The sequence below is a fragment of the Neolamprologus brichardi genome, chromosome 10 (genome assembly GCF_056152115.1).
Source record: "Neolamprologus brichardi isolate AB-2024 chromosome 10, ASM5615211v1, whole genome shotgun sequence".
In the NCBI taxonomy this organism is placed as follows: Eukaryota; Metazoa; Chordata; class Actinopteri; order Cichliformes; family Cichlidae; genus Neolamprologus; species Neolamprologus brichardi.
In genome coordinates this window covers 5,681,818-5,707,838 of record NC_142113.1, presented here as the reverse complement: position 1 = coordinate 5,707,838, position 26,021 = coordinate 5,681,818, and the positions used below count along the sequence as shown (strand labels likewise).

Below are 26,021 nucleotides of genomic sequence, written 5' to 3'. Positions count from 1 at the left end.
GTTGGTAGATGAAGTTCTTGTTGCTGCTGCTTTGAATCAAATCAATTTTAGTCCTTTGCAGATGACCCAGGTTTTATTTTTGGCTTGCACCAATTGCACAGGAATGCACATTTTGATCTTGCACATTTCTCAAACTAAAGTGATTCTATCACTAGCACTGGGTATTTGCTGCTGCTTGAACCATCGACTCGATGCTTTTGTTTTTCCCAGTCTAAGAGAAGAACACCTGTTTAAGAAGCCTGTTTTTCAGATTTAATTTTCATATCCTGTGATAGCAGAAACAAATTACCATAGTTTCAAGATTTAATGAAGTACTCCATTTCAGTGTCACTAATTATGCATTTCTAAAATTAATCTACACGTCACAAATAAGTAATCCTGCACCTCGATGTCTACAGGGAGGATGCTCAGGCTCCCAAGCGTGTGTCATGGGCTAAGAGCGGCATGGGTTCTGACATCATCTCCAAGAATGGCACCCTGTCCTCCATCGCCTCCAGCCCACACCACAAAGAGTCCTCCCATCACCACAACAACCACCACCACCACCTGCAGCAGTATCCACAGCGCCCCCCCTCAGACACTGCATCCATCATCACCGCCACAGGCAGCAATGCCGGCTATAGACCGTCCCGCCACCACGGGGCCTCCACTCCCACCCATTACAGCTACAACAACAACACCACCCTCCCACGTGAACAGCCATTGTCCCCAGAGGCCGGCAGCAATGGCGGTTCCATGCCCAGACCCGAGCGCTACACCCAGTTGCCTCAGGCACAGGCGCTGCCGCAAACGTACAACCAGCCTCGGCTGCAGCTCCAGACCACTCCCTCCCCGCCACCACTACCCACCTCCACCATCATGGCCTCCAACATCTCCCGAATGGGAGGAGTGCCCATTATGGTTCCTGCACAGAACCAGGCCGGATCTCTAGTCTAGCATGAGCTAAAGGAATACTCTCACAAAGGGTCAATTGCGGATTTTTCAAAGGGACTTTAATATTTAGCAAAGAATTCAAAATGAAAAGGTCATTTACTGATGCCAACAAGCTCTCAGACACACTGTTTACTTCCTTTAAGAATACTTACTTATAGTTCTTTTGTACTCTGTATGCACTGTACACATTTGAAACTATGTATAGATATGATTTTCATACATTTGTCCAGTATCGTCTTTTATACTTCATGGATTTTAATGTTTTCATTTTTCATATTTAGATTTTTAAATGTAATTTCTTCCAAACTGTTTTCCTCCTGGCATTTATGAACCGCAGCTGGAAAAAAAAGACAGAAAAAAAAGAGCACCAGCATGCTACACTTTATCCATTGTCTTTATTTAGAGAAACTACCTGAAGGACTCATAGGTCATTACTGTTTAAGAAGGAGAATGTTGCTCATAAACACTGGGTTTAATCTATGTATTATTAACTCTATTTCAGCACCAGACATCAAAAGACAACATAATGTGTTGTGTGATAAAGTTTGCCCTTGCAAAGTATCCTAATCCTTTTTTTGCTTCTGTTGGGTTTTCAACTTGCTTTCAAAATGCTTTTAAACTCACTTCTTTAAATACAGATGAGCAAAAGCTCCTGATAATACTGAGCTCTGTTTAGGACTGCAGAACAGTAAATTTGCTTATATTCTTGACTAGTACTAATAACCAGTGTTGGGGAAGTTACTTTGAAAAAGTAATTAATTATAGTTACTAGTTACTTCTTCAAAAAAGTAACTGTTGGTAACTGAGTTACAATATTCTAAAAGTAATTAATTATTTGAAAAGTAACTATTGCGTTACTTTAAAAAAAATGTTTAACCCTCTGGGGTCCAGGGTATAATTGGCCATTTTTAACTACATTTCACCTTTAAAAACTATTTACTTTGCCTTGTTTGGTATCTTTCCTTTCAGCACAACCTCACATGTCTGAATTTACAGTTATGTTTTCATTTTGACATACTGTATTAACACAATTGATCTAAAATCAGACAAAAAACATAAAATCAGAGTAGAAAATGTTGTATTTTTACTGTAACAACCACAAACATGTTTAATGAATCATATTTCATAACTTTAAATGCAAATATAAATTGTCAATTTTAAAATCCTATGCACAAGTTTTGCAAACAACAACATATTTGCATCCATTTACCTTTTACCTTGATTTTTTTAAATTACTATTTCAAACTATTTACATAACAATCAGCTGTTCTGCATTCAATAAGATGCCACACAAATTATTTGTACCACTCCAAAAAAATAATTTCTGTCCACTATAAAGGAGAACATCACAGCCTGATACCTGCAGGTCTGACAGCAGCAGGTGTATCACTCCTGTTTCTACCTGGAGACAGCAGTCGCCTCATTGTTCTGACACACAACACAAAAGTATCCACAACACTACACACTAACTACACACTCCAAACACGCTAAACGTCACAAATCTCTCACATCTCAAAACTGTCTCTCTTTTTGCTCTCTCTCTCTCTCGCCGTCACTCCTAAAACTTCCCGGGTTTTTTGTTTTTTTGCTCATAAGCAGAGAGTGCTTGCTGCGCTGTCCTTAGACAGTAAACATGACGAAACTATTGAGGAAAAAACGCCGCGTATATATTATTTATCATGACTCTGTGGACTATCAACACAATTTATAAACTGGTATCACCTTGTTGTTGCTTTGTCTTTAAGTGGTCATGTGATTGGCTTACCACAACTAATTTATTCTTCCTCAGTCAAACAGCAGCACTTCATGTAATTGTTTTGCCCCCTGAGCTCCAGGTGTTGTGCTAGACAGTGATCGTGATTACCGTCCGCGGGAGCGCGCGCAGCTACTTAAAGCTGTAGCGTCCATATTACTTACGTAGTCAGCTACTTCCGTGCAACTGATATAAGATGCGGTAAGCTGAACACAGCTTCATCCGTCTGTTTGTTGAAAAATAGTAACGGAGCGCATTTTCTTGTTAGTAACTGTAACGGCGTTGTAACGATAGGAATAGTAATTAGTTAGATTACGTTACTGAAAAAAGTAATGCCGTTATTCCCATCACTGCTAATAACTAATAATTTAAAGTTGCCTGCAGCATTCAAATTGTAAATATGTGAATTTTGGGGGTAATTGGTAGCACGTTGTTGGGTGCAGCCTTTATGGACAACAGAAACAGGGGACATGTTTGCCTTTATTACCACTTTGTGTTGGCATTCTTTTGTAACTTAGTCATCATTTGCGTCATCGGCATAAATTCATTACATACATTCATTATTTGGACCTGTTCTTCTAGACTGGCGCAAAGAGCTTATAGCATTAGAGAAAGACAGCCGGTGATCACACAGTCCCGCACAGTGAGGATAAAGCTCTCGCTTTTAACAAGAGGGAGTAGGAGCCACCTTCTTTGACCAGTAGTGGATCAAGAAACTGAAAAAATATACAACCGGCCATCTGCCACAACCCAACCAGTCGCGGTAGATTGCCGCCCCCCCAGCCTGGTTCTGCTGGAGGATTCTTCCTGTTAAAAGGGAGTTTTTCCTTCCCACTGTTGCCAAAGCACTTGCCAAAGCGGGTCATATTACTGTTGGGCAACTAACAATAATATGACTTTCTCTGTATTATTTTTCCGTATTATTGTAGGGTCCACCTTACAATATAAAGCGCCTTGAGGCAACTGTTGTTGTGATTTGCTGTATAAATAAAATTGAATTGAACTGAAGATCAAAAAGAGGCCACCAAATATATCAGCTAGCAGCAGAGCACCACTATGCATCACATCAGGATTAGAACCATAAGGCAGGTCTCCTTTCAAAATGGTCCACCACACTTCAGTACTTATGTATTTAAACTCCTTGGAAAGAAATTGTGGATATACAGTTATGTAGCACATTTGACAAATTTCTATAGTTTCTTTACTTGAGTATATCAAGTATTCACATTCTACTAAGAAATATTTGGGGAAATGTTAAAAAGCATAAAGCGCACGAAAGTCTGTTAAGAAGCCTTGAGATACATTGTTAGGTCAGCAAATTTGAGCCATTTTATCAAGTTTCATTTAAGCTGATGGAGTTTTTGGCTAAAAACCTAAAGACTCCATCAACATTATTGCAGGACCATCAGTCTCGCACTACAGATATTCCTGGAATCTCGACCTCTTTAGACTTTCTTCATGCACCTTGGAAGTTAACAAATGTCTTTCAGTTTGCTTCTAATCTGAAACGAATAACTAGATTTGGTTCAGAAACTATTTTCCATTTCCAAAATGTGTGGACATATTTTGAATAAAAACTGCTGTGAGGGAGGCACTGTTTTGTAAAAATCACATTTGTAAGAATGTATCCAAATAGCTAAGGTCATTTTAATACACTGAATGATTCCAGAACTTCTTTTCATTAGTTAAGAACTAAAACTATTTATTATGTTGTTACACGTTAGCGCTATTTGTAATGTCTGTTGTTACTGAATATGATTTAGATTTGGAAAAGAGAAGAAAGCGTGGTCATATTCTGCTGTAGTGTAATTACACTGGAGCATATGTTTGTTATTTAAGCTTTTGGTTAATGTGCACAGATATTTTTACAGTTATTTACATGACATTCTGAGATGAAGGCTGATGAAGGAAAACATACTGTAAAAGCATCTCATGCAAACCACTTGAGAATATAAGCTCAAGACTAAAGCCAAGATTTCATGAGGGAAGTTGAAAGAAAAGAGGAAATCTGTTTGCTGTGCATTTAAGACTCTGTGTCCTTTAAAAGTGTACATTATGGACATTCAAATGTATTCAACGCAAGCCTTTATTTTTATATTGTACATGTATAAAAAGCACATTAAGAAAAGTGAAAGAAGTGCTCACTATCACACTGAGTTATAAACCAGTGTGGATTGTATAACTGCTGTGGACAAATTGGTGGCCAAACAAATATGCTTATTTATACAGACGGCCTAAACTGTAGACAATAATGTGCAGTGTGCACTTGTATCTTCCATATTTATGTTCATTGAAAATGCCTTGTATTATATTTTCAATTAAAATTTAAAAAGATCAGCTGTTTGTCAGTTTTGTTTTTTCTTTTTTTCTTGTTTTCCAAGTTTTACCAATTTTGTCTTCTTGGCGAGCTTGTAAAAGGAAGGAAGGATTGATGACTGAGCTTGAAAGGACACAGGGTTTTCCTTTGGCGTTTTTTGTTAGAAAAAAGCTGACAAGGATCTGTCATTAAACAATCCAGCACCAAGGGAGGACCAGCCACTACTTTAAGTAGCGATTCAGGACAATGTCATCACAGGCGTGTGGAAGTGTGGAAGTGTGCAGAAAATCTCCACTAAGTCCCGATGCTGCACAAAAACAAGCACACACACGTAAACACACAAACCAGGATAGCAGAGGAATTGAGTAGATAGCTTGAGGTGGAGAGATGGACAGAAAGTAGGAGGTCAGCATGGAGAGGACAGAGGGAACAGATACAGAACTGATGAATAATCAGAAAATACAATGATCTCAAAAGTATGACAATCCCTTAAAAACATCCTGGGATCAGAGCTTTCTGTGTGACCTGAAAAAGATTCTTTGATCTTCATCTTTTTGCCAAACACATTTCGTTTTTCCAAGATCACACCTATGCATCCTCTACAGCAGGGGTGGGCAACTCCAGGCCTCGAGGACTGGTGTCCTGAGACCTCTACTGAACCCGCAGTACTTCAACACAGCTCACACTGTTACACTGGAGGCATAAAAATAACGCCTAAAAAGAACAAACCCGGTGATTCTATCAGCTGTAATTCTATCATCTGTCCACAAGGTGTCAGATTTTATTGGTCGATTCACTGAGCAACCCTTTGATATCCATAAAGCTAAAAGACTTCACATGTTCACCCTAACAGCCTGATTGTTTGCTTTGCAACAATCCCACCAACTTCATATGTCTACATTATTGCTGTTGAGAGTTTGATGAGCCAGTACCTTCTGCTTCTGCATAGTCTTTATACAGCAATAAACAGCTGTGAATGTTATTGTGTATGAATTTTCTAGAATGAGGCTGTAGAGGTGCTACATAAATCCCAGTGAGGTTCAGCCTACCATGTTGTACTGGATGGGAGACGAGGAGGAAAGAAGCAAGCCTGCTGGAGAAACTCACACTGATTTACAACTGAAAGAAAAGTGCAAAACAGAGAAAAGCCTTACATAAATGAAGAGCTTTTCCCCTCTGCTCCTCCTTCATCGGATCTCTTTCTGGTACAGGAAAATTCAAAATCGATTCGTGTGTATGGATGGATTTATGTGGATGGACCAAAGAAGTTCAAATGAAACATGGAAGCACATAGTGGAGTGAGTAGAAACTAGGAAAGTGCTCAAAGCTTTAGCTGTGTGTGAAAATTAACCAAAACAACAATAATGTTTGTCAGGTTACATGGATGAAAATCATCACTTCATAAGATCACTCAGCAGCAACATGACTAAGTACAAGCTCCTGTTTGACTCTAAAAAAAAAAAACTTCATATTTGAAAGTCCTGAAGTGCACAGTGTCATGTAAAAAATTAGACTCTAAAAGTAAAAATAGTATTTTATATTCAGTCCTGGATTTGAGAGGGATCCAGTGCAGAGGAGCCAGTATAGGAGAAAAATGCTCTCCCTTTCTGTTCCCTGTCAGTTTTGCTTTGTTTTTTAGGAAATCCTGATAGTAACAAATTACAGTCGTCAACAGGGAAGCAGCAAAGTCTTAAACACCAGATGTGCTCATCCGGGATTTAAATCTGGAAGTTGGATCAGTGACTCGTGGCTGAATGTCCTGGAGCTGTATGTGAGGCATTCAGGGAACACCAGTCAATCGCAGCTACAGTGTTAGCAGAGATTATATTCTTCCTTGATCATGAACATGCAAATTGTCTGAGACTAAGAAAGTCACACATGTGCATATATGTCTAGGTTAGGTTCCCCGTGTGTGATTGTCCTCTGTGTACCTTTGTGTGTGTGTGTGTGTGTGTGTGTGTGTGTCCCCTCTTTTTCTGTCTCGTCTCCCTTAACTGTTTCCGTTGTTTAGAGCACAGGATTTCTTTCTGTATATAGAAAATTGATATAATGTTGCACTGTACCACCTAAAGTTATGTAATATTAGCTGCGCTGTTCTGGCTTCATTTTTGTAAGCCAATTGAAATTCCTTTGTGCCTTGATGCTTGCATAATATTTTTGCTTTCATTTATGCTCATGTTTATTATCCATCCATCCTCTTCCACGTATCCTTATCAGCCAGTAGTGCAATTCATCCTGATCGGTGATTGGTCAAAAGTCTAGGGTGGCAGAAGGGGGAAGAAGAGGCTTGTGATTGGTGAAAAATGTGCAATAAAGGAGACTTCTCTTTTTCATATCTCTTTTTTTCTTTATCAGGTGATGTTTCCAGCTCCTTTGTCTCACCTGACGCCTGGACTGCCGTCTGTGGTCCTTCAGCATGATCACAATGTGTTATTTATGTATTTTGACTGGCTTACAATGACAGGACAGTAAGCATTATCAGTGCACATGCAATAAAAGCATGTAGTTGTCACTCTAACATTGATGAGGATTTTCCTTTGGCTCTTTTGAACTAAAACAGGTTGGAAAATCCCCTGAAATTAACAGCAATCGACAATGAATTGCTTTCTTCTCTTCTGTGTTATTATGATGTGCAAAGACTAGCCATAAAAGGAGTCTTTTAGGTTGCCCCGATGAGACGATGTAATTGTTTTACTTTTATACTGGTAAAATGTGAAGGATTATTCATACCATTGTACTAATCATTTACAGTCAGGCAAGAAATTAAATGCATACCGTGAACTCTTGACCCGTACACGAAGAGACATTGTTGCACTTTGCTGCCATGTTAGGGTCCACTTGTCAAAGGTCAAAGAGTTGTAAAATCACGACAAAGATGCTATGAGAGATTATGTTTGTCCTATGACATAATATTTGAAGAGGGGTCACTGAATAGTTCATTATGAAAATGTTGTGATCATATACCTTCCACAGTCACTCAACCTCAACCAAGACTATTTGGGGGAAATTTGACTGTCATAACAGATAGATAATAGCTTTGTTATTGTTTCCGAATCAATTCCAGGAAACACTGAAGCTGTTGCAGAGGCATGTGTTGTACAAATACTTCAAAAACGTGTGTTTGCCACCTGCTTGTACACATTGATTCTGTGGTTCCGGTCTGTTATGTGTTTTGTTATGGAAATTTTAACAATAACCTGCAACACACCCAGTGAGCTTGATTTGAAGTGGGTTTAATAAACACATTGCAATGTGGAGAGAGCATCCCAGTGAAACACTAGGATCATCCCACTATCTGTTTAACGTCTCCCATTACAATGGCTGTGTTAACATTCCACATGCATGTAAACTGGTGATGGGAGTGCTCTTACTATAGTAAAGTGAGAAAGTGATATTACTACAACTAATGTGATATGATTAAACATGTGATTAATACATGAGAAAATTTGCCTCCACAGTTTCTACATAGTTTTGTCTTCTGAGCCTGTTGGCAGAGAATGCTATTTGTGTGCAACTTAATAAAAACATATCAAACATGTTTCTCTTTCTATAGATTTTATTTATTTATACTTGTATGTTTTGTCAGTGCCCTTACGATTATTGTGGTGCTGATTCAAAGAAGATCAGTAAGTCTAAGGCAGATTAAAGCCCAACTTAGGCATTCATTAAGTGAATCCACAACTCACTGTTACTATAACACAGGACACTTTATTAAAGTGGATGAAACAGGAATACAGGAAAACAGCACTGCAGTGTAGTCAGTCAGTGAACTTGATTATGAATCCAATGCGAGGGGCTTTACATAATCAACTGTGTACAAAAAGTCAATAGTGCCTGTCAGGTACGCTGGAATCATACACGTTACCATCAACAGTATCATTGTGAATGTTACACACTTAAAGAAAGTTTACAATGAGCAACATGTACTGACAATAGCCATACACAGGTAAATGTGTAGTAAATGGTAGTGCAGTAAATCTGCCTAGTACGATATTAAATACACAAACACTTACGACTTCATATATGTCACATCGTTTGTAACGAGCCACGGAAAGCACCACCGGGCACTGCAGACGTGAAGGCGCGTAGGTACCGTCTGTGAAGGCAGCGACTCGGCTGAGCTGCTCCTGTGGAGGTTTGGTGAAGACCATACTTCTCACCCGGCCTGCTGACGATGTGCAGGGGCATCTGGATTTATAACACGAATTGCTAGTGTCGCCATCATCAGGTGTAGCCACTTGAAAAGACTAGAAATGGGCGTAATGCATTAGATGCTGGCTAGCGCGCAGCTAACATTTACCCTAAAGTAAGAGTTGAATGAACTATTCAGCCTCGTGTAATTTCAGCTAAGTCCAGGAGTGTCTTAGAGTCTATAACTTACCGTAAACATAAAAGAAATGCAAGTTTCCATGAAAAAAAAGCGGACTTACCGGCTGCTTCGCTGTCCCGGTACGTGTTGTTGTTGTTGTGGTGACGCAACTTCCGTCGACTGACGATTGGTAGTCTAAAGTGGGATTCAGCGCTCCTATTGGGCCAGACTCTGCGAATGCAATAGAATACAAATACATCAAAAGAAATACTATCACAGGTCACAAGAGTAGGAACACAAAGCGTCAAAGGAAATCGATGACGTTCATCTCTTCATCATTTATTTAAATTAATTTATTTTAATTCAGGCAGAATTTTTTTCATCAGCAGAACGTTGACGTCATCAGAATGAACCAAATTCGATGACGTCACAAAAGTCAGATCAAAGCACAACCAATCAAACTCTTGACTTTGATCTCTGAAAATCCTCAAATAGCCGTTAGTTCGCAGTGTTCCTCACAGCAATCAGTTGCGATTAGTTCACATTTGCTCCGTGTTTTTAAACAGTTTGCAAAAGCGATTTAAACTCTTTTTCAAGGACATTTTAAAAGTTCTATAACAATCAGCTAAAGTTTGACAGCTGTACCGACCAGTTTCCTCCAGTCTATTAAGACCGTTTTCAAAAAATGGATAGAGGAGACGGCTCACAAAACCATGACGATGGTGAACAAAACCATGACGATGGTGAACAAAATCATGTTGGTGTAGGGCTAGCAGTTTTGGCACTGCTGCAACAGGAAAATCTTATAGCAGTTCACATGATGTTCCCCTGGATTGAAATCGATCAGTTGCGTGGTTTAGTTGATAATCAACTGCCACAACAAGAGGAGGCAGTTGATGTTCCGGTAGGAGGCATCGAAATAAATCCTCCCCAGGAAATAGCAGGACCCTGGGAAAATTATAGAGCAGAAATGGGAGTAGGCGATCGCATTGAAAGAAATCTACCCCAACAAATAGAACGACCCTTGGTCATTAATGGAGCAGAGATGGCAGTAGGAGATAACATAGAAAGAAATCCACCCCAACAGATAGAACGACCACTTTTCATTAATGGAGCAGAGATGGGAGCAGGAGATTACAGAGAAAGAAATCCACCTCTAGAAATAGAACGACCCTTGTACAATAATGGAGCAGAAGAAGATCCAATTATTGACGAAATGGGGTGGTGGTGGGAAGATGAGGGATCTGAGAGCGACACTGAAAGTGCTCCTGATAGTGACACAGATGACAGTGATGACGATGGAGACAATGGCCAGGATGCTCCTGTGCTATTGCCCCCAAACCCAGTACCAGGCAGTTCGAGGAGGAGACCAAGGGAGGAGGAGGATGAAGAAGAAGAAGATGGGAGAGCTAGAAAAATGTCTAAACACTGAATTTTGAGCTGAGCTGGACAGTCAGTGTTGCACCCATCTTCCAAAGCTACATGTGTCCTACATTGTGTTTCTTTCTGCAGAGGAGCTTGCATCCAATAAAAGCAGCAGGAACAAACACAGGAAACAAATAAAAAGGAAAAAGTGAAAAACTGCAAAGCAGAAAAGGAGGAAACAGAGACTCAACGAAGGAAGATAAATAACAGAAAAAAAAGAAGAAAATGCCATGGCTGTGTGAAGGCAGGCAGGAACCCAAGAGCAGGACTCACAGAGGCAAACGTGAAGTCAAAACACCTGTCTTTATTGGGAGTTTGCCGATTGAACAGAAAACTAACTAAACTGGGAAAGCAACAGACAGGAAAACGGACAAACAGAACAAACAGAGTAGAATGAAGAACGACGAGCAGGGGAAGACTCAGACACTAAATACAAGAGGTGAACAGGACTGAAAGGAAACAGCTGGGAGACACGGCTGACACTGATCACACAGACGAGACAGGGAGAGCACAAAGCTGAACACACTGACATAAGACACAGACCTTCAAAATAAAACAGGAAATGCACAGACTGGACTCAGAGACACAGTAACAGACAGAGAACAGAAGGAACACATGGGCAGAAACTAAACAGAGGGAACACAGAACCCAACTCACTGGTCGCAGACATGGAGGGAGTGGTCCTATTGGTTGGCTCCCACATTAGGAAGGCGGGGTTGGGGCCTTCCTATCACCATTGTGCTAACGTAATTAGGGATGGGTATCGAAAACCGTTTCTCTTTGAGAACCGTTTCCCACTGTTTCAATTCCTTGGAATTGTTTGCCATTTTTGCAAATGATTCCCTTATCGATTCCAGTCGCCCCGAATGACGTCACCACGTTGCGGAGCGTCATTTACCTGGCAGGAAACACGGCGCCTAGGCGCCTCAAACACTAAAAAGTTTAATTATACTTTACGAGAACGGAAGACAACATGGCAACTTGCAATACTTGCAAAGTAGATATTTCATTTAAGGGAGGAAACACTACGAATCTGCAAAAGCATTTGCTCACAAAACACGTGACAACCTTAAATGAATGTCGTGTTTTTAATTCCGCTCCGGACTCGTGAATCTTAACCCAGCAGCAGTGGTAACATTTGCACGTCCTCTCCCGTTAATGCGGCAGGTAAATAATCAACTAACAGTGCATATTATGTTAGCGCGATTATTACAAAACCTGCCATTACTGTGCATTTAGGTGACCATGATGAGAGAGACAGACAGAGTCTGGCTGGCTCAGATGCTGGCAGTTGTCGCTGCAGTCTACCGTCAGCGTCTCCTTTCAGGCCAGGATAGACCAATGTCACTGAGCAGCAGGGATGGGTACCGGTATCTGGTGCCATGATGGGACCGGTTCTGACATAAACGGTAGTAACCAGACCGAAAAGCAGCGCACATTTCGCTGCTTTATTTCGCTGCTTTATTTCCTGAGCTGTGATACACTTTAGATTCTAGCCAATCATTTTACGTTTCCGAGGATAGTAGGCGGGTCCAGGTACGTATGTTCTTTTAGAGCAGAGCTACAGATTAAAAATGCCCAAGGCGAAGCGGTCAAAGTCTGGCTGTACTTCAGAGCAAAAGATACAAACTCAGCAGCCTGCAACAAGTGCTTTAAGCTGATACTGTGATACTGTGCAAAGGAGGTAACACCTCGAATCCGATGAAACACCTGGCGACGCATAGCGTTTTTTTTAAAGCCGAGAAATGCGCCGTATTTGATAGCTTGCTGCGAGACCTCACTCCGAGCACATCTACTGCGGGTGTGGTGCCTGTTATCGGACCCGGAGTTAGCAACATCCCCCAAAAACCCAAAGAGGAGAGTCCTGGCTCCTAGCCCTGCCAGTGTAGCAGAAGTGATGACGGATGATGATGGCAGCAGCAGCCGTTCTTCTCTGCGCGAGTAGCTTAATGTTGTTCGTGTGTAATTTACGTTGAGTAGGCTAACCACGTTATTACATTAATGCATGTAAGGTGAACTAGCAAACACCGTCGTAGTTACATGCGGCTGTCTTCTTGTTTGATGGCAGATACTCCCTTCACCCTGGCCAAAAAGGCTAAAATGACCAAAGAAAAGGTGGAAAACAGCTAAACATGAGAGGTTTTTGGACAAAGTTTGTGTTTTTTCCATTGATTAAGCACTGCTTCCAGCCAAGAGTGATACCATATATGCCCTATAGCTGCAGAAAAGGCTAACATTGTTATCTTTTTACAAAAAAACAGCTGAACATGAGAGGTTTTTGGACCAATTTTGTGTTCTCCATTCTTTAAGCACCGGTTCGAGCACCGGTTCGAGCACCGGTTCGAGCGCCGTTTAAGCACCGGCACCGTTTCAAAAGTACCGGTTTGGTACTGGTATCGGATAAAACCTAAACGATACCCATCCCTACCGAGCAGTGACTAAGTTTGTGGTAAAAGGCTTCCACAGCAGATGCCCCCGATTTTCGGTAAGTGAATGTGTTTAATTGTAGGCAGGGACATTACTGGATATTCTTGTGTAATTGCTACAGAAGAATATTTATTTTATTATTTTACATTTACAATTATTTTCCCCGGGGACCCTGTGACACCCCATTGAAGAGTCGTAGGTTGTGGATCTCTTAAGATCACACTGCTGGGTTTGTAAGGCCATGTTACTCCTAAATTTCTATCTTGTTCAAAGAGAAGATATAAAACAAAGTTCTAAGCTAATCGACCTTAGTGTTCTCCTTTTTTAAAAAAAAAAGAAGAATCGATAAGAGAATCGATAAAGAATCGAATTGTTAAACAGAATCGAAAATGGAATCGGAATCGTGAAAATCTTATCAATACCCATCCCTAATCCTACATGTAACATGCTCAGAGACTGAATCTCGGCTGGCCCCCTCTGACCCACGGACTTAGTTTCCTGCCACCAGGGACCTGTTTACCACACTTCCCCTATACCACCTGTGGATATCTATTCAACCTGTGACCCAGTATGATTGTGCATACAAGTAGAAAGCAACATATGTGTCTCATATCACTGGTACCTTGTTAGATGGTGATGATTGTGGTCTCACTGGTCGCAGACATGGAGGGAGTGGTCCTATTGGTTGGCTCCCACATTAGGAAGGCGGGGTTGGGGCCTTCCTATCACCATTGTGCTAACATAATTATACAATAGCATTTACAACACCACCATCTTCAAATAGAAAAACACATTATGGAACGCTATCAGTTGTGTATTGGCCTCCCCAAACCCTGGACCTCAACATTAGTGAATAGTGGGATCATCTTGACAGAGAAGGGAAGGAAAGGCAGCCAACATCCAAAGAAGAGCTTTGAATGCATGTCTTTATCCTGTCTTCCTTCTCACCCCAACCGGTCGCAGCAGATGACCGCCCCTCCCTGAGCCTGGTTCTGCCGGAGGTTTCTTCCTGTTAAAAGGGAGTTTTTCCTTCCCACTGTCGCCAAAGTGCTTGCTCATAGGAGGTCATATGATTGTTGGGTTTTTCTCTGTATCTATTATTGTATGATCTACTGTACAATATAAAACGCTGTGAGGCGACTGTTGTTGTGATTTGGTGCAATAAAAATAAAATTGAATTGAATTGAATTGAATTGAATTGAATGTCCTTCAAGAAGCCTGGAGAATTTTTCCTGAAGACCACTTTCGCTATAATAAAAAAAAGAAAAAATTAAAGCAATGACTAGTTTGGGTGTTGTAGTCCTTTAATAATCAAGGAAAAGTAGTAAATCCACAATTTTTTTTAAAAAAAAGCTTTTCTTATAAATATTCCTGGTGTGGATTAGTTACTTACACATCAAACCAATGTTTTACAGGCAGAACATTGCTCATCTGAGTTTTTACAGACCCAGAGTGAAATTCACACAAGTTCAGCTTTCATCACCTGATCAGTGCACCACTGAAGCAGACCCACTCTGCTCTGTCTTTGAAGATTCACCATGAGAGATTGGCATTCCTTGCTCAAACTGTCCACAATATGAAAGGAAAAACCGACATGTCTTTTTTTATGTTTGTTTGTCTGTTTTAACCCACTGTGGTGCCACTTAAAATCCCTGTGTTTGAACAGTACACTTCAATTCTGCTTTAACAGCAATCCTTGAGGTGCAGGGAAACATCAGGGTTAGCAAACTCACAACGCGAGTCTTCTTTCTCTGGGCCACATGTGTAATATTTATGTTTTTGTCCATCGAGCCACTCCATAGAGCTTCACCATTAACCTCTGTCTCTCTTCCACAGCATGTCTTTATCCTGTCTTCTTTCTCTCACCCCAACCGGTCGCAGCAGATGGCCGCCCCTCCCTGAGCCTGGTTCTGCCGGAGGTTTCTTCCTGTTAAAAGGGAGTTTTTCCTTCCCACTGTTGCCAAAGTGCTTGCTCATAGGGGGTCATATGATTGTTGGGTTTTTCTCTGTATCTATGAAGCGCCTTGAGGCGACTTTTGTTGTGATTTGGCGCTATATAAATAAAATTGAATTGAATTGAATTGAACCGCAAGTCATGTTTAATTGCAGCAGAGAATAAACACCAGCCTTCATACCAGCTGCAAAACAGAAAAATAAACACATGGACAAAATGCATAAAGTTGCTGTAAGTTAATAAAGTAAGTTACATATCGCAAAAGCCAATAGCCTCTCCAGTCACACAACCACTGTACACAGCGTTCTTCCAGTCAGATATGCCTCTGTGCTGTAAATGAAAAACAGGTACAAAAAAGACAGTTATTATTTTTCATCTGCATGGCAGGAGGTAGTAATGGCAGATAATCTATTAATCATTAATCAGCATATATCTGTAACAGTATTCTCATATAAATTACCATCACTTTGTTCAGTACTTCTAACGATTTGTTAACCTATCCTTTAACCACTTCTGCAAACAGCCTGTGCCTGACTTTATCACAATACATTACATGGTGACAATTGAACAAAGCATATAATTACAAAACCAGGTAGCAGTGGGAATGTGAGCATGATTTTGGAAGAAATCATAGAATTCTAGGAAAAAAGGGTGGAAAAATGTTAGCAGCTGTTTCTGTCTTCCTTCCAGCTGTGTCCATTTGTTGGTGACAAATGTTGCTGGATAGTGATGTGGACATAAGCATACCTAACTGAGTGTGTGAGGCAACATTTCCAGCAGTGCTTGCAGTTGTAAAAATACTATATGCAATGCTAGATGAATATTATAACTGTTACTGTTTTAGGAGCAATAGATTATTATTTTTACTCCTGATTTTTGTTTCCTGTTAAAACTAAATAAAGAAAATGTTGGACTTTGATTTGTGGGGAATATATTGTAGTGTTATGGCTAAATATCTATGTTAATGTCCATCTTCCTTTAAAAAAAATAAGCAAAATGCTCTCATTTTGTCTGTCTATGCTTTAAGAACTGCAATAGTCCTGTATTCCTAGAAATATGAGTATAATATTTTAACTAGGGGCAGCGGTGGTTAGCACTGTTGCCGCACAGCAAGAAGGTCCTGAGTTCAATTCCACCATCAGGCCGGGGTCTTTCTGTGTGGAGTTTGCATGTTCTCCCCGTGTTTGCGTGGGTTCCCTCCGGGTACTCCGTCTTCCTCCCACCGTCCAAAGACATGCAACTTGTGGGGATAGGTTAATTGGATAATCCAAATTGCCACTACGTGTGAATGCGCGAGTGAATGTGAGTGAGAATGGTTGTCTGTCCCTGTGTGTTAGCCCTGCGACAGACTGGCGACCTGTCCAGGGTGTACCCCGCCTCTTGCCCTATGACAGCTGGGATAGGCTCCAGCGCCCCCCGCGACCCTGAAAAGGATAAGCGGAAGCTGATGGATGGATATTTTAACTAATTAAAAATATTGCTTCATTTTGTCATCTCCATGATTCTGCCATCACTGGAATTTATTCTGTTTATACCATTTCTATAAATCATTCACAATATCAATAGTGTCTCCCATCCAGACCAACATTTGGAAATATGACATGCCTAAAATAAATTATTTCTCTGCAATGATAAACTCTGTGTAAACAACTGTGGTATCAAAATAAAGCTAACACTTATGAGATTTCGTCAGCGGTGTCAGAACTGAGGACTTCACTCCGAGTTACATGAAGAAATGGCTAAATTTGGACCTCCAGAACCGTTTGACTTCACGCGGCAGAGTGGCCAGTATGGCAGCAGAGATTCTCCCGTTTTCGAGTGGCGTCCAAGCTAGGGATGGAGAGCGGCGAAGTGCAGGTGAACTCGCTTCTTTACTCCATTGGGAGAGATGCTGAACCAATATATGGCTCATTTGTGTTTCCTGCTGCTACGGAGGCCAGGCCAAGTCCGCATTTTGAGTATGATCTGGTTATACAAAAGTTCGATGAGCACTTTGTCCCAAAGAGAAACGTTATCCACGACTGCGCCTGTTTTCACAAACGGAGCCAGAGGGCCGGGGAGACGGTCAAGGCTTTTGTGTGGAGCCTGACAGCAGTAAAGACGAGCAGATCCTGGACCGTATCGTCATTGGATTATTTGACAAAGATGTCTCACAAAAACTACAGCTCGAGGCGGATTTAATACGCAAGTAAAGTAAAGAGAGTTAACGAAATCAGTAATGACTTAACAGAGGATGTGTTCGTAGAAATTGGCCTGCTGAACTGTGAACCTGTAAAAATCGAGCTGACTGAAGATGCCTTTTCCTCTCCTCCCAAAGGTGGAAAAGGAAATAAAGCGCATGCTCAAACTTGGCATCATCGAGAAAGTCACCGAGCCAACAGACTGGTGTGCACCAATGGTGCCTGCTCCAAAGCACAACAAGGATGAGGTCAGAGTGTGTGTGGACTTAAAACGTCTGAATAAGGGTGTAGAGCGCCGTCACTCCTAAAACTTCCCGTTTTTTGTTTGTTTTGTTTGTTTTTTTGCTCATAAGCAGAGAGTGCTCGCTGCGCTATCCTTAGACAGTAAACATGACGAAACTATTGAGGGAAAAACGCCGCGTATATATTGTTTATCATGACTCTGGTTTTACGTGGCCTATCAACACAATTTAAAAACTGGTATATATCACCTTGTTGCTTTAAGTGGTCATGTGATTGGCTTACCACGACTACTTTATTCTTCCTCAGTCAAACAGCAGCACTCATGTGATTGTTTTGCCCCCTGAGCTCCAGGTGTTGTGCTAGACAGTGATCGCGATTACCGTCCACGGGAGCGCGCGCAGCTGCTTAAAGCTGTAGCGTCCAGATTACTTACAGCTACTTCCATGCAACTGATATAAGATGTGGTAAGCTGAACACAGCTTCAATGGTCTGTTTCTTGAAAAATAGTAACGTCATCATCTGCGTCATCAGCATAAATTCATTACATACATTCATTATTTGGACCTGTTCTTCTAGACTGGCGCAAAGAGCTTATAGCATTAGAGAAAGACACCCGGTGATCACACAGTCCCGCACAGTGAGGATAAAGCTCTCGCTTTTAACAAGAGGGAGTAGGAGCCACCTTCTTTGACCAGTAGTGGATCAAGAAACTGAAAAAATATACAACCGGTCATCTGCCACAACCCAACCAGTCGCGGTAGATTGCCGCCCCTCCCTGAGCCTGGTTCTGCTGGAGGATTCTTCCTATTAAAAGGGAGTTTTTCCTTCCCACTGTTGCCAAAGCACTTGCCCAAGCGGGTCATATTACTGTTGGGCAACTAACAATAATATGACTTTCTCTGTATTATTTCTCCGTATTATTGTAGGGTCCACCTTACAATATAAAGCGCCTTGAGGCAACTGTTGTTGTGATTTGCTGTATAAATAAAATTGAATTGAACTGAAGATCAAAAAGAGGCCACCAAATATATCAGCTAGCAGCAGAGCACCACTATGCATCACATCAGGATTAGAACCATAAGACAGGTCTCTTTTCAAAATGGTCCACCACACTTCAGTACTTATGTATTTAAACTCCTTGGAAAGAAATTGTGGATATACAGTTATGTAGCACATTTGACAAATTTCTATAGTTTCTTTACTTGAGTATATCAAGTATGCACATTCTACTAAGAAATGTTTGGGGAAATGTTAACAAGCGTAAAGCGCATGAAAGTCTGTTAAGAAGCCTCGAGATACATTGTTAGGTCAGCAAATTTGAGCCATTTTATCAAGTTTAATTTAAGCTGATGGAGTTTTTGGCTAAAAACCTAAAGACTCCATCAACATTATTGTAGGACCATCAGCCTTGCACTAGTAAGTAAGTAAGTAAACTTTATTTATATAGCACCTTTCACAGACATATGTCACAAAGTGCTTTACAAGGTAAAAACATAATACAGTCATAAAATACACCATGAAAACCCTGGTCTAATTAAAAGCTTTTTGAAATAAAAATGTCTTTAGCTGCTTTTTGAAGGTCTCCACTGAGTCCAAACCCCGTAGAAATAGGGGAAGTGCATTCCACAATCTGGGTGCAACAGCTTGGAAAGATCGGTCCCCTCGGGTTTTAAAACGAGTGTGGGGGACCACTAAAAGATTTTGGTTTGCTGACCTCAGGTTACGAGTGGAGGTGTGTGTATGAATCAGATCAGCAATGTAGGGGGGTGCCTGTCTCTGTAATGCTCTAAAAGTTAAAACCAGAATTTTAAAATGGAACCTGAATCTGATTGGTAGCCAGTGCAGCGACTTTAACACAGGGGTCATATGAGCACCCTTGTTCGAGCGGGTCAGTAGCCTCGCTGCAGTTTTGAACAACCTGTAGGCGGGATAGCCCTTTCATGTTTAGACAAGTAAACAGGCTGTTACAGTAGTCAAGTCTTGTAGAGATAAAAGCATGTATTATCATCTCGAGTTCACTTGTTGACACGATGGATCTAAGTTTAGAAATGTTCCTCAGGTGAAAAAAGCAGGTTCTTACTGTCTGATTTAGATGCCCCTCCAAAGAAAAAGCTTCATCAAACATCAAAGTTTCTGTTTTGTCTGGGTTTAGCTGTAAGCAGTTATTGTTCAACCATTATTTAATGTTGGTTAAACAGTCAATCAGATTGGAGAGGTTATAAGCTTCAGCAGGCTTAAACGAATAATATAGCTGAATATCGTCAGCAAAAAGATGGTAAGATACTTCAGGAAACTGCTGTATTATCTGACTTAAAGGAAGAATGTATATTAAAAACAGAATAGGTCCCAACACAGAGCCCTGAGGAACTCCACACAACAACTCTGTAGATTCCGACATGATCTGGTTCGCAGACACACTAAAACTCCTTTCAGATATATAAGATGAAAACCAGTCTAAAACAGAGCCAGACATCCCAACCAGGTCTCTCAGTCTGTTTATCAGGATGGTATGGTTGACTGTATCAAAGGCTGAGGTAAGGTCTAACAAGACTAGGACTGTGTATTCTCCGGAGTCTGCTGACATCATAATATCATTAGTTACTTTCAGTAGTGCTGTCTCAGTGGAATGCAATTTACGGAACCCAGATTGAAAACGGTCATGGATGTTATATTTCTCCAAGTATGCCGTAAGGTGGACAGCTACTGCCTTCTCAAGGAGTTTTGACATAAATGGGAGTTTGGAGATAGGTCTTAAATTTTGAAGTAGTGTTGGGTCCAGGTTGGGTTTTTTGAGCCTTGGTTCCACAATGGCATGTTTACTACACTACAGATATTCCTGGAATCTCGACCTCTTTAGACTTTCTTCATGCACCTTGGAAGTTAACAAATATGTTTCAGTTTGCTTCTAATATGAAATGAATAAACTAGATTTGGTTCAGAAACTATTTTCCATTTCCAAAATGTGTGGACATATTTTGAATAACAACTGCTGTGAGGGAGGCACTGTTTTGTAAAAATCACATTTGTAAGAATGTATCCAAATAGCTAAGGTCATTTTAATACACTGAATGATTCCAGAACTTCTTTTCATTAGTTAAGAACTAAAACTATTTATTATGTTTTTACACGTTAGTGCTATTTGTAATGTCTGTTGTTACTGAATATGATTTAGATTTGGAAAAGAGAAGAAAGCGTGGCCATATTCTGCTGTAGTGTAATTACACTGGAGCATATGTTTGTTATTTAAGCTTTTGGTTGATGTGCACAGATATTTTTACAATTATTTACATGACATTCTGAGATGAAGGCTGATGAAGGAAAACATACCGTAAAAGCATCTCATGCAAACCACTTGAGAATATAAGCTCAAGACTAAAGCCAAGATTTCATGAGGGAAGTTGAAAGAAAAGAGGAAATCTGTTTGCTGTGCATTTAAGACTCTGTGTCCTTTAAAAGTGTACATTATGGACATTCAAATGTATTCAACGCAAGCCTTTATTTTTATATTGTACATATATAAAAAGCACATTAAGAAAAGTGAAAGAAGTGCTCACTATCACACTGAGTTATAAACCAGTGTGGATTGTATAACTGCTGTGGACAAATTGGTGGCCAAACAAATATGCTTATTTATACAGACGGCCTAAACTGTAGACAATAATGTGCAGTGTGCACTTGTATCTTCCATATTTATGTTCATTGAAAATGCCTTGTATTATATTTTCAATTAAAAAAGATCAGCTGTTTGTCAGTTTTGTTTGTTTCTTGTTTTCCAAGTTTTACCAATTTTGTCTTCTTGGCGAGCTTGTAGAAGGAAGGAAGGATTGATGACTGAGCTTGAAAGGACACAGGGTTTTCCTTTGGCGTTTTTTGTTAGAAAAAAGCTGACAAGGATCTGTCATTAAACAATCCAGCACCAAGAGAGGACCAGCCACTCCTTTAAGTAGCGGTTCAGGACAATGTCATCACAGGCGTGTGGAAGTGTGGAAGTGTGCAGAAAATCTCCACTAAGTCCCGCTGCTGCACAAAAACAAGCGCACACACATAAACACACAAACCAGGATAGCAGAGGAATTGAGAAGATAGCTTGAGGTGGAGAGATGGACAGGAAGTAGGAGGTCAGCATGGAGAGGACAGAGGGAACAGAACTGATGAATAATCAGTAAATACAATGATCTCAAAAGTATGACAATCCCTTAAAAACATCCTGGGATCAGAGCTTTCTGTGTGACCTGAAAAAGATTCTTTGATCTTCATCTTTTTGCCAAACACATTTCGTTTTTCCAAGATCAGACCTATGCATCCTCTACAGCAGGGGTGGGCAACTCCAGGCTGGTTACGTAATATTAGCTGCGCTGTTCTGGCTTCAGTTTTGTAAGCCAATTGAAATTCCTTTGTGCCTTGATGCTTGCATAATATTTTTGCTTTCATTTATGCTCATGTTGCTTTATTATCCATCCATCCTCTTCCATGTATCCTTATCAGCCAGTAGTGCAATTCATCCTAATCGGTGATTGGTCAAAAGTCTGGGGTGGCAGAAGGGGGAAGAAGGGGATACCCGATTGGTGAAAAATGTGCAATAAAGGAGACTTCTCTGTTTCATTTCTTTTTCTCTTTATCAGGTGATGTCTCCAGCTCCTTTATCTCACCTGACGCCTGGACTGCCGTCTGTGGTCTTCAGCATGATCACAGTGTGTTATTTATGTATTTTGACTGGCTTACAATGACAGGACAGTAAGCATTATCAGTGCACATGCAATAAAAGCATGTAGTTGTCACTCTAACATTGATGAGGATTTTCCTTTGGCTCTTTTGAACTAAAACAGGTTGCAAAATCCCCTGAAATTAACAGCAATCGACAATGAATTGCTTTCTTCTCTTCTGTGTTATTATGATGTGCAAAGACTAGCCATAAAAGGAGTCTTTTAGGTTGCCCCGATGAGACGATGTAATTGTTTTACTTTTATACTGGTAAAATGTGAAGGATTATTCATACCATTGTACTAGTCATTTACAGACATGCAAGAAATTAAATGCATACCGTGAACTCTTGACCCGTACACGAAGAGACATTGTTGCACTTTGCTGCCATGTTAGGGTCCACTTGTCAAAGGTCAAAGAGTTGTAAAATCACGACAAAGATGCTATGAGAGATTATGTTTGTCCTGTGACAAAATATTTGAAGAGGGGTCACTGAATAGTTCATTATGAAAATGTTGTGATCATATACCTTTCACAGTCACTCGACCTCAACCAAGACTATTTGGGGGAAATTTGACTGTCATAACAGATAGATAATAGCTTGGTTATTGTTTCCAAATCAATTCCAGGAAACACTGAAGCTGTTGCAGAGGCATGTGTTGTACAAATACTTCAAAAACTTGTGTTTGCCACCTGCTTGTACACATTGATTCTGTGGTTCCGGTCTGTTATGTGTTTTGTTATGGAAGTGGGTTTAATAAACACATTGCAATGTGGAGAGAGCATCCCAGTGAAACACTATCTGTTTAACGTCTCCCATTACAATGGCCTCACTGTGTTAACATTCCACATGCATGTAAACTGGTGATGGGAGTGCTCTTACTATAGTAAAGTGAGAAAGTGATATTACTATAACTAATGTGATATGATTAAACATGTGATTAATACATGAGAAAAGAAATTTGCCTCCACAGTTTCTACATAGTTGTGTCTTCTGAGCCTGTTGGCAGAGAATGCTATTTGTGTGCAACTTAATAAAAACATATCAAACATATTTCTCTTTCTATAGATTTTATTTATTTATACTTGTATGTTTTGTCAGTGCGCTTACGATTATTGTGGTGCTGATTCAAAGAAGATCAGTAAGTCTAAGGCAGATTAAAGCCCAACTTAGGCATTCATTAAGTGAATCCACAACTCACTGTTACTATAACACAGGACACTTTATTAAAGTGGATGAAACAGGAATACAGGAAAACAGCACTGCAGGGTAGTCAGTCAGTGAACTTGATTATGAATCCAATGCGAGGGGCTTTACATAATCAACTGTGTACAAAAAGTCAATAGTGCCTGTCAGGTACGCTGGAATCATACACGTCACCATCAACAGTATCATTGTGAATGTTACACACTTAAAGAAAGTTTACAATGAGCAACATTTACTGACAATAGCCATACACAGGTAAATGTGTAGTAAATGGTAGTGCAGTAAATCTGCCTAGTACGATATTAAATACACGAACACTTACGACTTCATATATGTCACATCGTTTGTAACGAGCCACGGAAAGCACCACCGGGCACTGCAGACGTGAAGGCGCGTGGATACCGTCTGTGCCTGAGTGAAGGCAGCGACTCGGCTGAGCAGCTCCTGTGGAGGTTTGGTGAAGACCATACTTCTCACCCGGCCTGCTGACGATGTGCAGGGGCATCTGGATGTATAACACGAATTGCTAGTGTCGCCATCATCAGGTGTAGCCACTTGAAAAGACTAGAAATGGGCGTAATGCATTAGATGCTGGCTAGCGCGCAGCTAACATTTACCCTAAAGAAAGCGTTGAATGAACTATTCAGCCTCGTGTAATTTCAGCTAAGTCCAGGAGCGTCTTAGAGACTATAACTTACCGTAAACATAAAAGAAATGCAAGTTTTCACCAAAAAAAAGCGGACTTACCGGCTGCTTCGCTGTCCCGGTACGTGTTGTTGTTGTGGTGGTGACGCAACTTCCGTCGACTGACGATTGGTAGGATTGGTAATAGAATACAAATACATCAAAAGAAATACTATCACAGGTCACAAGAGTAGGAACACAAAGCGTCAAAGGAAATCGATGACGTTCATCTCTCCATCATTTATTTAAATTAATTTATTTTAATTCAGCCAGAATTTTTTTCATCAGCAGAACGTTGACCGTCATCAGAATGAACCAAATTCGATGACGTCACAAAAGTCAGATCAAAGCACAACCAATCAAAATCTTGACTTTGATCTCTGAAAATCCTCAAATAGCCGTTAGTTCGCAGTGTTCCTCACAGCAATCAGTTGCGATTAGTTCACATTTGCTCCGTGTTTTTAAACAGTTTGCAAAAGCGATTTAAACTCTTTTTCAAGGACATTTTAAAAGTTCTATAACAATCAGCTAAAGTTTGACAGCTGTACCGACCAGTTTCCTCCAGTCTATTAAGACTGTTTTCAAAAAATGGATAGAGGAGACGGCTCACAAAACCATGACGATGGTGAACAAAACCATGACGATGGTGAACAAAATCATGTTGGTGTAGAGCTAGCACTCAATGAGCTGGTTTTGGCACTGCTGCAACAGGGAAATCTTATAGCAGTTCACATGATGTTCCCCTGGATTGAAATCGATCAGTTGCGTGGTTTAGTTGATAATCAACTGCCACAACAAGAGGAGGCAGTTGATGTTCCGGTAGGAGGCATCGAAATAAATCCTCCCCAGGAAATAGCAGGACCATGGGAAAATTATAGAGCAGAAATGGGAGTAGGCGATCGCATTGAAAGAAATCTACCCCAACAAATAGAACGACCCTTGGTCATTAATGGAGCAGAGATGGGAGTAGGAGATAACATAGAAAGAAATCCACCCCAACAAATAGAACGACCACTGTTCATTAATGGAGCAGAGATGGGAGCAGGAGATTACAGAGAAAGAAATCCACCTCTAGAAATAGAACGACCCTTGTACAATAATGGAGCAGAAGAAGATCCAATTATTGACGAAATGGGGTGGTGGTGGGAAGATGAGGGATCTGAGAGCGACACTGAAAGTGCTCCTGATAGTGACACAGATGACAGTGATGACGATGGAGACAATGGCCAGGATGCTCCTGTGCTATTGCCCCCAAACCCAGTACCAGGCGGTTCGAGGAGGAGACCAAGGGAGGAGGAGGATGAAGAAGAAGAAGATGGGAGAGCTAGAAAAATGTCTAAACACTGAATTTTGAGCTGAGCTGGACAGTCAGTGTTGCACCCATCTTCCAAAGCTACATGTGTCCTACATTGTGTTTCTTTCTGCAGAGGAGCTTGCATCCAATAAAAGCAGCAGGAACAAACACAGGAAACAAATAAAAAGGAAAAAGTGAAAAACTGCAAAGCAGAAAAGGAGGAAACAGAGACTCAACAAAGGAAGATAAATAACAGAAAAAAAAGAAATTAATGCCATGGCTGTGTGAAGGCAGGCAGGAACCCAAGAGCAGGACTCACAGAGGCAAATGTGAAGTCAAAACACCCGTCTTTATTGGGAGTTTGCCGATTGAACAGAAAACTAACTAAACTGGGAAAGCAACAGACAGGAAAACGGACAAATAGAACAAACAGAGTAGAATGAAGAACGACGCAACGACGAGCAGGGGAAGACTCAGACACTAAATACAAGAGGTGAACAGGACTGAAAGGAAACAGCTGGGAGACACGGCTGACACTGATTACACAGACGAGACAGGGAGAGCACAAAACTGAACACACTGACGTAAGACACA

At 40.7% G+C, this 26,021-nt stretch overlaps 1 protein-coding gene and 1 long non-coding RNA gene across 3 annotated transcripts in view; one reads left to right on the top strand and one right to left on the bottom strand.

Moving 5' to 3' along the window:
* Positions 1-5,023, top strand: part of esama (endothelial cell adhesion molecule a) — a 60,445-nt gene extending 55,422 nt beyond the window's left edge. Inside the window, exon 7 of the mRNA XM_006800509.2 lies at positions 399-5,023. Coding sequence (XP_006800572.1) covers positions 399-936 — 538 coding nt within the window. The 3' untranslated portion in view covers positions 937-5,023. The remainder of the gene's footprint in view (positions 1-398) is intronic.
* Positions 5,024-8,751: 3,728 nt separating this feature from the next.
* LOC148100828 (uncharacterized) lies at positions 8,752-9,483 on the bottom strand. 2 transcript variants are annotated; one of them, XR_015719690.1, is made up of 2 exons: positions 9,434-9,483; positions 8,752-9,250 (listed from the first exon to the last, which is right to left on the bottom strand). It is a non-coding gene; the product is annotated as an uncharacterized LOC148100828 (long non-coding RNA). The 2 variants fall into 2 exon arrangements; XR_015719689.1 differs by having other exon boundaries at positions 9,385-9,475.
* Positions 9,484-26,021: the final 16,538 nt, after the last annotated feature.